The following is a 17,168-nucleotide window of genomic DNA, read 5'->3' on the forward strand; positions in this document are numbered from 1 at the left end:
TCCCCATGCAACACCGCAGTTCCTCTCTTGGTACCCCATCAGATACTTTCTCTCTGTTCACAAAGGCGGGTGCAACTTCTTCTGAACCTCTTTAAAATCATCAATTACAACAATTTTGGTCTTGTTTAGGCAGCGAAATTAAATTACATTCTTAGAACTTCATTTACTGTAACTTTTTTTTATGATAAATGGAAAATATATCTTTAAAAAACAATAATATGTATTGATAAAAAATGAAAAAATGTCTCTCCTAAGAAGCTCTTTTAGAACAGATGTAGTTGTGATGGAGGCCTTACTAAACAACAATGTATTAAAACAGACAACAGCAGATTGATACTTCTGCAAGGCATGAATGCCAAAATTACTTCTTTACAGGGGTTCTGATGTCTGTTCATCCATCCATCTCTTACTCGGTTAACTTGGTTAAGGACATTGACTGAAAAACAATTAGGTCTTTGCCACAAGAAAAAACAAAACAAAACAAACAAACAAACAAAACCATTCCAAACAAACTCAATGGGGTTTATTTGAAGAACTTATAGATTTTATCCTGGAAAACAACAACAACAAACAAACAAAGAAAAAACTGTGAGTACCTAGTGTGGGTTTACAGCTTCTTCACACAGTACAAAAACATGCATGTTATGTTAATAGGTGATTCTAAATTGCCCATGAATGAGAGGTAGATAAAGTGCTTATAGCATATAGAATATAGTGCTGCAAGAATGGATAGTTACAGTGTGACTTAAAAACAATGTGAGCAGTCAGTAAGAAGAGAAAAATGATGTGTACATAATGTGTATAAATGTGAGTACATTATGTGGCTATCTACAAGCACAAATGCCCGGAATATAAAAAAATAATGCAACAATAAAACAGAATCCATTTATCCATTTAATTCATTTAGAATTTAGATTAAAAGAGAGCTCAAAAGAAGGGTTGGGACAGGGGTGGGGGTGGGGGCCACTGGCTTTTCAGAGTGTGGAAAACAGAGCTGACACATGCAAGAATTCTTGTCATTGCTTTGAATGTATATACTAGTTTGGAATGAGTGTTGATTGATCCTGAAATAGATAATTATACAAAAATGGGGACAGTGTTTAACAGTTTTAATGGTTATTCATGGTTATATATACATATACATATTCTAAATAGGTCTACAGTTCAAAATTCTGTAGAAATATTATGGAGAAATCCACCATAGTGTGATGAATAAAATCTGAGTGGGTTTAAGGATTATGTCATAATTTCTATGTCATTTGATGTCTCTGTTACACGTTTGTAAAGTAAGTCTGTCTTTTGGTTTTCTTGATGTGCAGGCTATCATTTTTTTGTATTATAATTGTGTACTCTCAATTCATATATTTTGGAATTTGTCAAAAAAAGTCAATACTTCCGGCGAGGGCATTCAAAATAAAAGTTTCAAAAAGATTTAAGAACGAAGTCCTGGTGGTTGTATAGTGATCACGTGGTTATGGTTCGTCGGCGTCGTCGATCGTCATAGGTTTCCGGGACACTTCCGCTTCGAAAGTCGAGGAGTAACCCTGTCAAACGGCCGAGCAGTCCACAACAAACAGCAAAGAGGCAACTGTAAGATAAAAAGGAAGAGACGATCTCCACGTAAACAGTAAGGACAACTATTTGTAAGGTTATAAGCAATTTTGTTAATATTACGCTAACACTAATGTATTAATTTGTGGGCTAAGTAAGTGAAGCTAATTGCTGAACAACAGGTGTGCCAAATTAGCGTTAGCTCGGCTGCTCATTCGGCTAATTGTTATCCAAGTTAAGACAGCCCGATTTCAGTAGATAATAGTAAAATAGCATGTCGTTGCACTAATGTTAAAGTTCGCCTCTAACCAGTAACGCTGGCTACTCTAAGCACTGCTGTCAGCTCGTGTTTGCATTGCTCCACCATCGCTAATTGGCTCTTCTGTTATGGTAGTGTTGCTGGATCAATACCTTGTAAAAATGACAAAGGTTTTGTTTATTCTAAGCAGCTACTTGTAGGCTTTCTGACTTGTTTGGCTGTAATGGGTGAAGCCTCTGTAGTCAGGTGATTGTACCACCTGTCTGACGTGTTTGAGCGCCTCTGCTGTTAATTATTGAGCTAAATGCAAGGCGTTTAAAAGGTGTAGTTGCTTATGCTTCCAAACCTGCTTTAGTTACATGTACACTCAGTGGTGATGGAGGTCTTGTAGTCGGTGAAGCTTACTACAGCTACAGGTCACATGCTCCCCTTTAATCCAAACATAAGCCTTGTGTAGTAGTTTTTTACAGCAGGGGGTTATTATACTGCTTAGCTGCAAAGCATAAAATCTATACCTTTTAGTTTTAGCTAAACGCTCTTTAAGAGGTGCTTTCTCATGGCCTTGGCTCTTAACCTGTGTTTTATATTTACAGCAGAAATGAGGTCCTCTTATTGTGTTGCAGTAGCCCAGATCAAACTCTTTGACCATAAGTGCATTCTTGCACTGATCATGAGATCAGCATGAGGCCTGGCTTTTTTATTTCTTCTTTCTTAAAAAAAAAAAAAAAACTTGGTACACTGGTGTTAAACTAACACCTCACTGTTAAAGGCTTCCTCATTAGTGACAGAGAAAAGTGCAGAATGTAGAACTGTTAAGGTCCACTACCTTTTTTTTTTTTTTTTTTTTTTTTTTTTGCTTTAGCGTTCTCTAATCTTTTATATTTGTTGAGGTGATTTGTGGATTCACGGGTGCTGAGTGCTCACATCTTGAAGCAACATGGGAGAGCTCTTCAGAAGTGAAGAGATGACGCTGGCTCAGCTCTTCCTCCAGTCGGAAGCTGCCTACTGTTGTGTCAGTGAACTGGGAGAGATTGGGATGGTCCAGTTTCGTGACGTAAGTCTGTTTTTTTTAATCAAACTTCTAAAGCATTACTTTTTATTATCTTCTACTATCTGAAAGTCGCATTAATTAATTATTACGGTCATGCATGTGGTGACGTAAACAACATCATTAGTGGCACTATTGAGAGAGTGGATGCCTTCTGCATCATGTGCTCACAGCTGACCCTCATACGTGCATGAGAAAAGCCATTCCTGACAAGTCCTGAGGGAAGCTTTGTTCTTGAGCGTAAGATGGACAGTAACACAGAAGCTCTGTGCATCAGCATGTCTTGTATCATCAAATTGTTTCCATTAGTTTAAGAAACTATACCCATTACAGAGTTTAGACTTAACAGAATATATTAAGTCTAAATAGTGTTTACAAAAACCTGCATTATGGCAGCTATTGGTTATATTCTTTTAATTGAATTGTTTATATTCGTTGAACCTTGTGTGTTTTTCCTTTGCAGCTGAATCCTGATGTGAATGTGTTCCAGAGAAAGTTTGTCAATGAAGTACGACGATGTGAGGAGATGGATCGTAAACTCAGTGAGCGCTCTTAAATGTTCATTTTTCTATACCAAACTGCATTAGTTAAGTTTCCACCCCTTAAAGTATTAAAATACAGTTATATGAAGATGGTAGTTCATTATCCAAGCTTTACCATTCACTTGTATGCCTTTTTTTAAACACCTTCTGAAAACCTTCTTTTACATTTCTCTCATAGGGTTTGTGGAAAAAGAAATTAAGAAGGCTAACATCCCAATACTCGATACAGGAGAGAACCCAGAAGTTCCTTTTCCAAGGGACATGATTGACTTGGAGGTGATTTTTCTTTCTTAAAGATAAGTGTAAGTGCTGTCATCTGCTACTTCAGTCAGCTCATAATCCCTCTCATTGTTTCTCCATAGGCCACATTTGAGAAACTGGAGAATGAACTGAAGGAAATAAACACCAACCAAGAAGCGCTAAAGAAGAACTTCCTGGAACTGACCGAGCTCAAGCACATTCTGCGTCGCACACAACAATTTTTTGATGAGGTCAGCTTAACTGCACACAGGCCTATAAAACAGCAGCACTCCAGCCTGTCGGTATAACACTGCCATAGCCAGAAAGGGAATTGTGACTTTTACATTTACAATCTCCAACTGTAAATCAAAAAGAAGCAAATATTTAACTAGTAACATCGGAAGAAGCAAATTGTTAAATGGCTTTTGTTTTGTATCCAAGAACAGGCTATAGTGAAAACAATACTTAACTTTTAGAAATGTATTTATTGTGGCAATTGGGAAGTCATTAATAGCTTAAAGTCTGCTGATAGGCTGCCTGGTATGGTCTTTGTTTCATACAGACGGAAGCACTTATTGCTGTTATTGACGCTTTGGTAAAGCAGTGTTTGCACTCATGTCTTTTTATGGCTGTTCACATGCTGACCCATTTACACAGGTTATTCACAGTAGTTCCTGTACATTAAACGCCCTGCTGTTTAGTACTTGACACTGATTTCATTCCAGGCACTTTGTTCATTTGCCAGACTTAATCCTTGCTTTTTCACCTTTGGCCAGGACCTATTTCACTTCACTGCCTTTGAAAGCAAACCTGGCTGTTGACTTACCACGTTAGGTCATCTTTTACAAGTTATTATGAGGTTTGATGAAGGTGAATCATTAAGCCAGATAAAAAGATGTTCAGCCATTAACTGGAGTGAGAAACTTTTTTTTTTTATTAAGCTCCCATCTGAATGTCAACGTTGCTGTAAATAAAAGCAGTTTGAGACATTTCATGGCAGTTTTCGTGTGTCTGTGTGTGTGTGTGTACACTGTAGAGAAATGATTATGTTGCTATTGTTACTAATGATTTGTTGTCTGTCCTGTAGATGGAGGATCCCAGTTTACTTGAAGAGTCATCCATTCTCCTGGACCCAAATGAGCCCGTTAGAGTGGCTCCTCTCAGGCTAGGGTGAGTCTGTTTTGAAGTACTGCACAATTTAAATACCTCCCACAGATGAGCTCTGATTGCCCCTCTTAGTCAGGCATCCAAGGTCACCTAAAGCAGAAATCCATGCAAAATCTATCTGCAGTTCAGAATTCCTTCAGTCCACACCCAAAAGTGATTGTTTTAGCTTTCTTGTCTTTGAAGTTAATCAGAGGGTGTTTATATTCCTTTATTTATCTTTCTAACATATTCTATAGATTTGTTGCTGGAGTCATTGGCAGGGAGCGGATTCCCAACTTTGAGAGGATGCTATGGAGAGTTTGCAGAGGTAATGTGTTCCTGAGACAGGCAGATATTGAAGATCCTTTGGAAGACCCAACTACGGTAAGTGCTGCTCACAAATGAAACAATTGTGAAAGTAGTTGAGATGTTTGTGTTTTCTAACTTAACTTGGTGATGTTTCCACAGGGTGATCAAGTCCACAAATCTGTCTTCATCATATTTTTCCAAGGAGACCAGCTGAAGAATCGAGTGAAGAAAATCTGTGAGGGGTAGGTGAATTTGCATTTCTACTGTTAATGAAGTGTCGTTGACCAATAGATTTTTTTTGCTTACTTATTAATGTGTTTCTAGATTCAGAGCGACACTGTACCCATGTCCAGAAACCTCACAGGAGAGGAAAGAGATGCTTGCTGGGGTGAATGCTCGCATTGATGACCTGCAAATGGTAAATACACATACTCAGAACTGTCTTACTAACACTGAAAAGCAAGCTTCATTTGGTTGTTTCTTTTTTTTTTTCTCATTTTTGCTCTGTCAGCAAGACATTTTTTCTTTGTCTTGAAGACGTTACCACATTTCCTCCTCTTGCTCATGAGGATGTGAGTTATTTTCTGTGCAGAGACATGTCCTTTAACAGGAAACCACGTTTTTGTTTTTCTTGTGCGAGTAGTGCAGTGTGTTTCCTAACTCCTCATAGCAGTTGTCTACTCCCAAAGTGGCTCAAGGGAATCCCTCCTTCCTTTTGCTTTGCACATGACACTCCTCTTGGTTTTTGACCATGTAATGTTACAGCAGGTAAAAGAAGTGTTGAACACAAATCAGTTTTCATTTTCTAAGTAAATGTATATCTAAAGGGGTTATTGACATGAAATTCTCACCAGATGTCAGTAACAACCTATCCATTTTATACATAAAAAGAAATGAAACCATAGATGTCCATAAAGTGTAATAATGAGAAATGAAACAGTAGAAAAGGTTTTGAGTACATGAAGAAAGAAAGGTATAAAAAAAAAAAAAGCATGGAAACTTATCTTAGAGTTGGAAAACAATCCTGCCACTTAGTTCAAATTAATGTTAGCTAGTTCAATCCCAGCTGATGACCTAAAAGACGTTGTCTCATTACCAAGATGCCAACATGTCATGATGGGTAAATCCAGTGAGCTCTCTCAAAACCTTTGCAGCCTTATTGTTGCAAAACATACTGACGCCATTGATTACAGAAGAATTTCTAAACTAGTGAAGGTTGCAGTGAGCACTGTTGGGGCCATAAAGTAAAAAGCATAATTAGAAGAGTTGTCCAAGAGCCAAGGACCACTTGTGGAGAGCTATACAAAGACCTGGAATCAGCAGGTACAATTGTTTCAAAGAAAACGATAAATAATGCACTTGACTATCGTGGCCTGTATGCATGCTCACCACAGAAGACTACATTGCTAAAGAAAATAAGCCTGTGAAATACTGACAGAATGCAGTCTGGCCAGATGAGACCAAAGCTGAACTCTTTGGATGCCATAATACACACCATGTTTGGAGGTCAAAAGGCACCGCTTACCATCCCAAAAACACCATACTAACAGCGAAATTTATATTATTAAAGGAAGGATTAATGGGAAAATGTACAGAGACTTTTTTTGATAAAATCCTACCTGAGCAATTCATGTGACCAGTTTCTCGATATGAAATATTCAACAAATCTCAGTTCAAGCATGTTCAATACTTTTTATTTTTCCCTGTGTTATTTTTTTTTAATTATTACACTATTTTATGTTTATTTTTAATACTTATTTTACCCACTGTACATGCAGTGCTATGGGGATTTTACATCATGTTACACAGACTCGGGTATCACTGAGGTCCCACATGCTACTTCACTCTGTCAACCTGATGTGTCAGCATAGTTCAAGTGTCATGTACTTGGATATTGATGAAACAATGACAGTTTAAACCACAGGAAGTTTAAAAAAAAAAAAAAAAAAAAAAACTTGCACAAGACAGTTGCTTGATACTCAACATGCCCTGTGCATGACAAATCAATGGATACTTCTTTGCTCCTCTGCATGCTGGGGGAATGTGAATCTCTGTGTTTGTGGATTATGCTTGTTGCTACTTGGGCATGAGATCCACGTAACAGAATGGCATGTCAGTGTTGTCTCAATAGCAGGCAAGAATTTGGGTGTGGGAGACAACAGAGATAGATATGAGCCTTCTCTTTGCTAGTCATGGGCTGGGTTTTTAATCTCAGTCATAGAGCAACATACCTGTGAATATTCTGTCTCCCTTATGGGAATCCCTTAATGGATTAGACACCCTGTTGCTCTTTAGCATGACCTTTTTTGCTCACCATTTATGCCAGTAAAAGGAACGTCTGATTCATTTATACTATTTTTGTTTTCTTTCGATTCTGTTTAATATTACACAGCCCTAATGTTAGATTTTTACCTTCAAGGTCATCAAAAAAAATTATAGTAATATTGTGATAGATATAGAAACTTGAAAAAAATTATTAAAATGAATCAGTAGTTTCATTAACCGTGTCCTTGGTTTTAGTAAAATGATTGCATTCGAACTTGAAACTAAATGAAAATAAATGTGTATTGAGGTGCAGAGATGTGTGTAACCTTTACTGTACAAAACCATACGCACATTTACACTGTCTAGTTGCAAGGTATTATATTTCACACACCTGTTATTGTATTTTTATGAATGGTAAATGTCAGTGAAGAACATGACAGTTTCTAACAATTATATTCAGAAGTTTTAATAATGGGTCTGATTTGGAGAAAGGCACCACCATTACACTGATGCAGTTTCTGCTGAAACATGATGGCAGGAATGGCTGTTGGCTTTCTGTGTGACTTGTTTTTAGAGAGTCTCATTGACATTCATAGATTTATTTATTTATGTGGCCAAAAGAATTCTTCATGATCTCACTGATCATGTCAAAAAAAATGTATTGCTACTGTGGCCATCACTGCTCTTGTTTGTCATTAAAGGTGCTTAACCAGACTGAGGACCACAGGCAGAGGGTCCTGCAGGCTGCAGCCAAGACAATAAGAGTTTGGTTTATCAAGGTGAGGAAGATGAAGGCCATCTACCACACCCTCAACCTGTGCAACATCGATGTCACTCAGAAGTGTCTGATTGCTGAGGTGTGGTGTCCCATCTCAGACCTGGACTCCATTCAGTTTGCCCTGCGTAGGGGGACGGTGAGTAACAGAGGAGCAGTTTATATTTGGTGTAAACTAGCCAGTCAGGTTTTTACAAGGAAGATGATTTCATGTTTGAAAAAAATCAGTTTCTACTAAATGTTTTGGGTTTTTTTTTTTTTTTGTTTGTTTTATGGTTGAGTCCTTTTTGCTATATTGTCTAGTTCTACATGTGGTGTAACAATAACAAGAACTCGTTATGGCTCTCAGCACATGATCCGATTCTTGGAATAGCTAGTTTTGCATTGTTCCAGGCTTGATGATCTAAAGTTAGGACTTTTGTTGCATGACATTCATATTTTTTTTATTTTATTTTTTGGTTTTAGGAGAAGAGCGGCTCTACTGTGCCTTCAATCCTCAATAGAATGCAGACCAAACAGACCCCTCCAACCTACAACAAGACAAACAAGTTCACCTCAGGCTTCCAAAACATTGTGGACGCTTATGGAATTGGCAGCTACCGTGAGATTAACCCAGGTAAGCAAACTATGAATTCTGTGTGTTAATGCCCAGCTGGTTTGTGTGGACCTTTTTGTATAATGTGGCAGTAGGTTTCTATAATCTGTTTACTCAGCTGCCTTAAGTATTGAGTTACAGACAATTAAAAGGCTTTTACTTCAGCTCCCTCATCAACCATTATCACCATGTTGGAACATTGTGCATGTTTCATTCATTTCTTTCTTTCTTTATTGACATACTACACCACCCTCCACCCTTGTATGATGCCTGCCTCCTTGTCTCCAGCACCATACACCATCATTACGTTCCCCTTCCTATTTGCGGTTATGTTTGGTGATCTGGGCCATGGGACACTCATGACCTGTGCTGCTCTATACCTTGTGTTAAGAGAAAGCAGACTGATGGCACAGAAGAATGATAATGAGGTATGGATCCCATCATTACCATCTCATTAGTCCTAAACCATCCCTTGTCGATGACACACAAGCACCGATTCCACAGGACATCGTGCATTTTATTTTCACAGTTTCCTTATGAAAGTTCAATATCTTTTTGTGACAGATATTCAACATGATGTTTGGGGGGCGCTACATAATTCTGCTGATGGGAGTCTTCTCAATGTACACTGGCATTATTTACAATGACTGCTTCTCAAAGTCCCTAAATGTGTTTGGGTCTGGATGGAGTGTCAGACCAATGTTCAATTCCAGAGCTGGAGGCAACTGGACGTAAGTGTCACTGGTAATAATTGACAAGAGCTTTAACACAGGGACTTCTTTTTTTTTGTTCAGTATGTAAGCTCAAAAATCTGATCTCTGTCCTCATTCTGTTCAGGGATGGTACACTTAATAGCAGTACAGTTTTGCAGTTGGACCCAGCAGTTGATGGAGTCTTCAATGGGCCGTACCCCATTGGCATTGATCCAGTAAATCATTTTGTTTTTAATCTTTTGGAGCTCCATATTTATACATCTATGTCAGCTATTTTGTCTGTCAGTTACAAAAAAAATCCACAAAAGTCAGCAGTCATTGGCAGACATAAACTAACCTGAATACTCGCATAGTTTATAATTCGTAATTGCATTATGTCTCAGATATGGAGCATTTCTGTCAACAAGCTGTCATTCCTCAACTCCTTCAAGATGAAGATGTCTGTTATCCTGGGGGTAATTCACATGCTGTTTGGAGTCACGCTAAGTCTCTTCAACCACCTGTGAGATTTCCATACCTATGTATAATTATGCATTGATTCTTATGTTTTTCTTTTTGAATTTGTGGACTTCTAATATTCTTTTTGTGGTTTTCCTCAGGTATTTCAACAAGCCCCTGAATATTTACTTGGGTTTCATTCCAGAGATTATCTTCATGGCCAGCCTGTTTGGCTACCTAGTCATTCTGATCTTTTATAAGTGGGTCTCCTATGGTGTACGCACTTCCAGGGATGCTCCCAGTCTCCTTATTGCCTTTATTAACATGTTCCTGTTCAATTACAATGACCCCAATAATAAACTATTCTACAGAGGACAGGTGAGATCAGCATACTTGCAACTTTCTTTTTGTCATGAATGAAGAGATCCATCTAACTGTCCTTATTTTTTTTCTCTTGTACTTACTTTCCACCTTTTTTTTGTAGATGGCCATACAATCCCTTTTGGTGGTAATCGCCTTGGCATGTGTCCCCTGTATGTTAATAGTAAAAACTCTGGTTATGCGAAGACAGTATTTGTGGCGGAAGCATCTGGTAAGATAAAACAGTCCGCGCTCACAGTCACTCAATATACTTTTATAATAGATTTAAATAGATTACCTCATTACGTTTCACTGTGTTACAGGGTACACAGAACTTTGGAGGAATCAGGGTGGGCAATGGGCCCACTGAGGATGAGGCTGAAATCATCCAGCATGACCAGCTCGCACAGCAATCTGAGGATGAACCTGAGGTAAAAGATGTGTTCCCACAATAACACTGAAGTCAAACATCAAAAGTTAATGTCTTTTTGTATTACAATAATTGCATACAGAGCATAAGTAACAACAGGACAGCAGCTTGCTGGAGTAACTCGGGAGAAGCACAAGTTAAAGGATCTTTTCACATCTTTGAATAATTTAGTCTTTCAACCTTAGTTGGAGACAGAAACTTGATGCCTTGTTTTTCCATTTCCACCCTTACTGTCAACATCAATAATGAATACAGACATTATGGATCCATTTTCTTGTAATTCCTGCACAGATTTAACACAACCATGAACAGATGGCGAGTAGTGAGTTATTTTACCTGGACTTCATAATTTTACTTATGTAATCTGATTACTCGTTTTATTTTAAGATGATCTGGAAGCACAGTGTGCTCATTCGCTAATGTTGGTTTCACTCGATTCTCCTTTTAAATAATTAACTGGTTTCTCTTGTTACTTTCCTGTTTATTGACGTTTGCCTGTCCGTGTGTGTGATGTCAATAACCAAGCGTTGCCTTTTGTCACCTGCTTTCAAGGCCTGTGAGGAGGAAGAGGTAGGACAGGAGCTCATGCTGCACATCCACCTGCACCCTATCCCCTCATGTTAATATACATGTCTTCAAAGTCTTTCCTTTACTGCCCCTGCTTTGTTGTCAACCATTGCCTGCTGCTACTAGTTGCGTCTGAATGTTTGTCATTGTATGGTCCGGTCAGGGACTTCTAAATGTATTCTATTGAAAATGGGCAGGGATTCGTCATGTGGCGGGTGCCAGTAGGCCAGTGCTTCCCTATGGTCTTGGTGATGTGCATGAGGCATCAGGAGGGCAGCTGACTCTTTGGGTTCACAGGTTCTTATGATGATGATACCTCTTTTTATTTTCGGGGTTGATGATCTACAACAAAAAATGGCTTTTCTGTCAATTCCCTCAATCATTGGTGACACATTAAAGCTGACTTCTCCTCTGTGGACCTCAGGACCTGTTGTAGAGATGTTGTTTTCTACTTTTTTTTAAATTTTTTTTATGCTGAGTAAATGAAACCACTAACTTTTACCCACAGTTTAACTTTGCGGATGTAGCAGTGCATCAGGCCATTCACACCATAGAGTATTGCCTGGGTTGTATCTCCAACACTGCTTCCTATCTGAGGCTTTGGGCCCTCAGTCTGGCTCATGCACGTAAGTCACTTCACCTGCAGTATTCAGTTATTTAGTAAGAGAAATGGCTCACTGTATTAACACCTAAATGCTTTGACTCTCAAAGGAATCAGAATAGTAAAGTTGGTGTGTATGTGCTTTCTTATTCACAGAGCTGTCAGAGGTGCTGTGGTCCATGGTGATGCGCATAGGCCTTTATTCTCGCAGCCTTGGAGGCTTCATCCTTCTGGCCATAGTATTTTACATCTTCGCTGTTCTCACAGTTGTTATTCTTCTCATTATGGAAGGGCTGTCAGCGTTTCTGCACGCATTGCGACTGCATTGGTAAGTTTAGTTTTAATGTTGTTTTTTAGGATTTGTATATGTATTTGCTTGGGTTTGATATTAAACATACACTAATACCTTTGTGAAAACTTGTTAGTGTTGAAGGATAGGACTCCTTAAGGCAAATTACTGTCATTGCTACAAAAGCAAAGCTCTAGCTCCACCTGCAGGCTACAATTAATGTCTCAGTGACCATCCCAAGTGCTCAAGTTAACAAACTGGTTTTCCAATCATCTCTCCTGGCCTCTGTCCTGGAATAAGTCTGCTCTTGTCAATGTGGTGCTGTTCATTTATGCTCTGTGTGGCATGCATAACAGTCTGTGGCTCGGCACCGATGAGCCTTTGTTGCCTCCTCATAAATGTCTTTGTCTGGCTTTGCTAAATGTCACGCTGGTTTTATAGTTCACCGGCACATTCACAGAGCACGTCTGTGTTGCAGCCGGCCTTCACGAAATTGTCCTTTCCACAGGAATGCTGGCTGAGCGTGCTTTCACAAATTGTCTTCATGGACAGTCTGTTTACATTTTAAGCGAGGGAAACTAAACGACCCCTCCCCCAATCAAAATATTTTTATTTCCAGTGATATCTGGAAACCATGTAATTACTGAACATCAAACTGACAAAACTGATACGCACAATGTGCAATATGTAATACTACATATTTCTTCTTGCCACACCAGACGGGCTTTGGAATGAATGCTATCCATGGCAGCTAAAAGGTCATCCAGCCATCACTGAGCATTGGCCTTTTTTAAAAATAGACCCTGATCATTTTCCTGAAGGGAAGAGGCTTAGGTGTCTGTCCCAGGATGTAGACATGAGCTTATGCAGGTGTGTGCAGACTGTGGAATGAAGAGCAGGGGGCATCAGCCGCTACTGCTCTGCTCAGCATTAACCAAGCTGCCAACTATCGTCACTGTATGCACGACAAGGTTATTGTATGAAAGTATATATGTCTTTTTTTCAGACTGATTTTTATTGATTTCTTTAATCGTAGGGTGGAGTTCCAAAACAAGTTTTACTCAGGCAACGGCTTTAAGTTCCTACCTTTCAACTTTGAAAGCATCCTGGACGGCAGAGCTGAAGACTGAACAAATCCTCTTCCTCTGTTCATGCCTCTAATCTGTTGAATTTGTGTGGTGGTGAATAGTGATATTTTTTTGTGTGATGCAGTTTCCACCTACTTGTTACCATAGCTACATAACTACTACATACTATTTACTTAGTCACTCGTCATCGTGTCTTGTGTTTTAAACTTCCCACTAGAATTGGTATCTGGAATATGTATTCAAACATAATTATTTATTCATTCCTTAATAGCCTTGATTCTAATCTGTTGTCTTCTTTTAGTCGGGCCTTTTTATTTTATGTTTTATTTAGTTAAATGTTATTTATGCATTTGGGTTTTTTTCTCCCTTTATTGCACTGCAACTTATGTACCATATACACCATGTTTAAAGTTCATATCTGCTGCTGATGGATTCAGGGGATGACAGACTTGTTTTCTGATTTTCTTGTATGTCTTCGTATTGTTATATTCTAATTTTCTTTGCTTTTCAGAATCATTTCTCAGTCAAAACCTTGTGCACTGCACAGCTCATCTATTTGGTTTAATAAGAAAGAAAATGCATACTAACCTCACACAGAGCTCTATAGCTCTGAAGGGAATGTTAACCAGTTCTTTGCAAATGAAAAGACTTTTTCATCCATTTGAGCCATTGATATGTTTTGTCTCTGTTCTCTCTGACGATCTACGTGACAACAGGGGAATCTATAGGTGTCCTAGTAGGTGGATTTTCTGTAGAAATGTTGCACTGAAATCATTGCACATTATCAGTCTCACTTTAGATTTTAGGTCCTGTATTATGTTTTCATTTATGCTCAGTTGTTTTTGATTTGACACAGTTAGAAAGCAGTAAGAACCACATACAGCAGACATGATCTTGTCAGAAAGGATTAAGCATCACACGAACAATAAAGTGGGAAAGGCTTTAAAATGTGGTGTTTGGCTTGATTTTTGCTTATCTTACTTTCTGCTGCAGCAGTAGAGCAAAAACAAAAAGGTAGCACTTTATTAAGTTTGTTAGTAAGTGCTTAGGTCATCATTTATATATCATTACTCATCCTTAATATGCTATTTATGTATGTTTATCCATCTGTTACTGTTACACGATATACAGCTATAGCTATCACTGCTGCTACATCACTGCTAGTATAATCATATCAGTCATAATACATCTTAATGAATGGCATAACAAGAGGGAATAATGCTATATAAATGACGAATTAACCATTTGCTAATACCGTAATAATGCCCTAATAGAGTGAAATTATTATAAAGTGCTACATACAAAAGTTACCTTTTTTAAATGTGTATTTAGAAATACATTTTGACTTTTTTTTTTCTCAATCATGCCAAACTTAATGTATGGACTTTAAAGTTTTTAGAAACACTTTACATAAAATCTCAAACTATATGTATAATGATTTGTTTTACTTTAAACCTCCTCTAGGTGGCACTATTGGGTAGTATATGCAGCTGAGATGGTTCATAAAAAAGGAGAATTGATTTGATCACTCTAGAGCTAATAAAGACCCCTAAAGTTGCTTTTGACTAAATATTTGGACAGCTGGTTTTATTATAGTACTTTCTGACCAATGATGCTACCTGTCATAAGGAAATGTATCTGCTAGTGCACTGATGAACTGAAAACATATGTTTTAACTGGCCCCTTCTTAAACACAACCATGATGATTTAAAGGATGTTATTCTATAATGAGTCCAAAAAGAAGTATCCACTTGTGTCCTGACCCATTTTGAAAGATTTTGTTTAACTTTATCTGAAGCAAATATCTGTGATATGTAGAAGTCATCCTTTTTAAAATCGTACTCAAAGTAAAAAAGTATTGACATCAAAATAACGAGTACTTTATGTAAAATAGCCTGTTAATCATATAGTTACTGAGTGCACTTGTGAATTTTTTGAGGTAAAGGTGGTATAATTTTGTTGATCTTTGGTAGAATATCTTGGAAATCCAAGTCTTAATGTATAATAATGACTTTTGATTATGCTTTCTGTTAATTGTGGCAACTGGCTGCAGTGTGGTGGAAGTATGAAGTTCTATTTAAACCACATTTTTTTTATTTTAGTGGTTGATAAATGTACTTAGTTACTTTTGACCAATTTAGTTTGACTTGCCAAGACAAAGTCTAAGACATCCTTTTGGCAACGTGAGCAGCCTGACTACAAACATCGTCCACCACTCTGGGTTGAGGAACATAATGTTCTCTATTCACATGCTTTCGTTGTATAAAGGGGGAGCAGGGGGCTTCAACAGCCCAGGGTAATAATAGAACTCTTTATTTGTCTTTGTCTCTTTTTTTCTTCTTCTTAGAAAAACTCATTTAATTTGATATTTCCCAGTGTGTCCTGTATAACCAGGGGTGAAAGTGAACTTGCATAAGAGCCCCAGATATCTTGCTGTGTTTACACATCCAGTGAATTTAACTCTGCTGTTTCAAAGCTAGAATCGCAGTGAGGCTGAGCTTATGACTTTGCTCCTTTATCTAAAGCAAACGTGAACAAATAAGTGTACTTTAGTTTGGCAGGAAACAAGTATTCAGGAATTTTGTGTTTCTTCTCGAGCTGTAGTAGAGTTTTCTTGAGGATACCGGAGATGCTTTTTCAGCTGTTCTAGGACTTGGTGTCCTCTGGATGCAGGCAGAGAAAAACAGGTTGATGATATTGTCAGGAAAAGACAGCTACAACAACAGCAACTAAAGATCTTACAGCACAAAATCAGTTTTCTGTACTGCAAAGGCCTAGCTACACTTTAGTATTTTTTTTAATTACTGGGCAGATTCTCTGCAGACTGAACAAGTCCAAACTACATAATATTGCACATTTGCTGTATGACTGTTCTCGCAGGAATGGCTCTCAGCACCTTCGGCGTCTTTATGGGGTGACTCACTGTACCTTTTTGGTACACTGCAGCTGCAATAATATTGATACTGTCATTTGGTCTTCTGTTTTCCAACCACACAAGTTCATGCATTGTGTTAGAATTCCAGATAATTAATAAAAGTCAAACCTCTCATATAGTTTACTATTGTATTCTTAAGAACACAAAGATCCAAGTTCATTCAGACAAAGGAACACAATTTTATTACTCTTAGGCTGCTGTTACACATTTCCATCACTTACAACGATTAAATTAGCGAGTTATTTATTGCTACCCTAATACTGCTTACTAAATCCTATCCCTAGTCATGGCTTTTGTACTAAAATATGATTTAAAGGAACTTAAGTAAACACTGAGAAAATTATCCACTTAGCTAAATATCATTATCATGAAGATGTTGTCTTTAACACCATAAAGACTTAGATGGCTGTGATAAAAAGTACTGTGTATTTTATTTGAGGATATCAGCACAAAACATGCTATTAGCACTCAGCAGCTTCTCCACTTTTAGAACTGTTCATAAACCATAGGACAGGGATAGAAAAATGGTCAATATTATTACTATAGTCAGAGGTTCTCATCAAACCACCAGGGGGCTTAACTGTCGTGCAGACAGTCAGTGTAATGACTTAAAGAAATTAATTTTATGCAATTTTTCCTTAATTTAGATGCAGCAGAGGCGGCAAATTAGAAAGTAGAACAGACTGGGGCTGACAGTCTGACACATGGCACCGGTACAGGAGCCAGACCAGGGACTCAGTTAGTAAAAATACCAACCAAGAATAAGTTCTGTGCTCTAAGCATTCAGTCATTGAATGTCCTTCACCAGTCATAAATGATGGACTAAGAAGACTGACACTCCTGCACAGATAACATGGCAAATGTAAAGACTTTCAAACTTAGTTTCTTTGCACCTGATCCTTCTGAAGGGCTGAAACAATCTGTTCTACCATGTAAGTGTAGGTTTTGTTCTGTCTTGACAGGACTACAAATAGGTCCATGAGGTCAGTAGGAGGCCTAGGTGAGTCTGGGAACCTG

At 38.1% G+C, this 17,168-nt stretch overlaps 1 protein-coding gene across 2 annotated transcripts; it reads left to right on the plus strand.

The window, feature by feature from the left end:
* The first annotated feature begins 1,464 nt into the window (after nucleotides 1–1,464).
* On the plus strand, nucleotides 1,465–14,164 carry atp6v0a1a (ATPase H+ transporting V0 subunit a1a). Of its 2 annotated transcripts, XM_082529223.1 has the most exons (22): nucleotides 1,465–1,627; nucleotides 2,701–2,864; nucleotides 3,322–3,400; nucleotides 3,579–3,676; nucleotides 3,763–3,891; nucleotides 4,728–4,810; nucleotides 5,044–5,170; nucleotides 5,255–5,337; nucleotides 5,420–5,513; nucleotides 8,062–8,274; nucleotides 8,601–8,751; nucleotides 9,019–9,158; nucleotides 9,295–9,461; nucleotides 9,568–9,658; nucleotides 9,827–9,945; nucleotides 10,043–10,259; nucleotides 10,366–10,473; nucleotides 10,565–10,672; nucleotides 11,197–11,241; nucleotides 11,747–11,864; nucleotides 11,996–12,167; nucleotides 13,165–14,164. In XM_082529223.1, the coding sequence occupies exons 2-22, from the start codon at nucleotides 2,748–2,750 to the stop codon at nucleotides 13,256–13,258; spliced, it is 2,553 nt and encodes an 850-aa protein (XP_082385349.1). In that variant the 5' UTR covers nucleotides 1,465–1,627; nucleotides 2,701–2,747; the 3' UTR covers nucleotides 13,259–14,164. The 2 variants fall into 2 exon arrangements, with proteins under 2 accessions (XP_082385349.1, XP_082385350.1); XM_082529224.1 differs by lacking the exon at nucleotides 11,197–11,241.
* Nucleotides 14,165–17,168: the final 3,004 nt, after the last annotated feature.

The sequence above is a fragment of the Aulonocara stuartgranti genome (assembly GCF_965226115.1).
Source record: "Aulonocara stuartgranti genome assembly, chromosome: 4".
NCBI lineage: Eukaryota > Metazoa > Chordata > Actinopteri > Cichliformes > Cichlidae > Aulonocara > Aulonocara stuartgranti.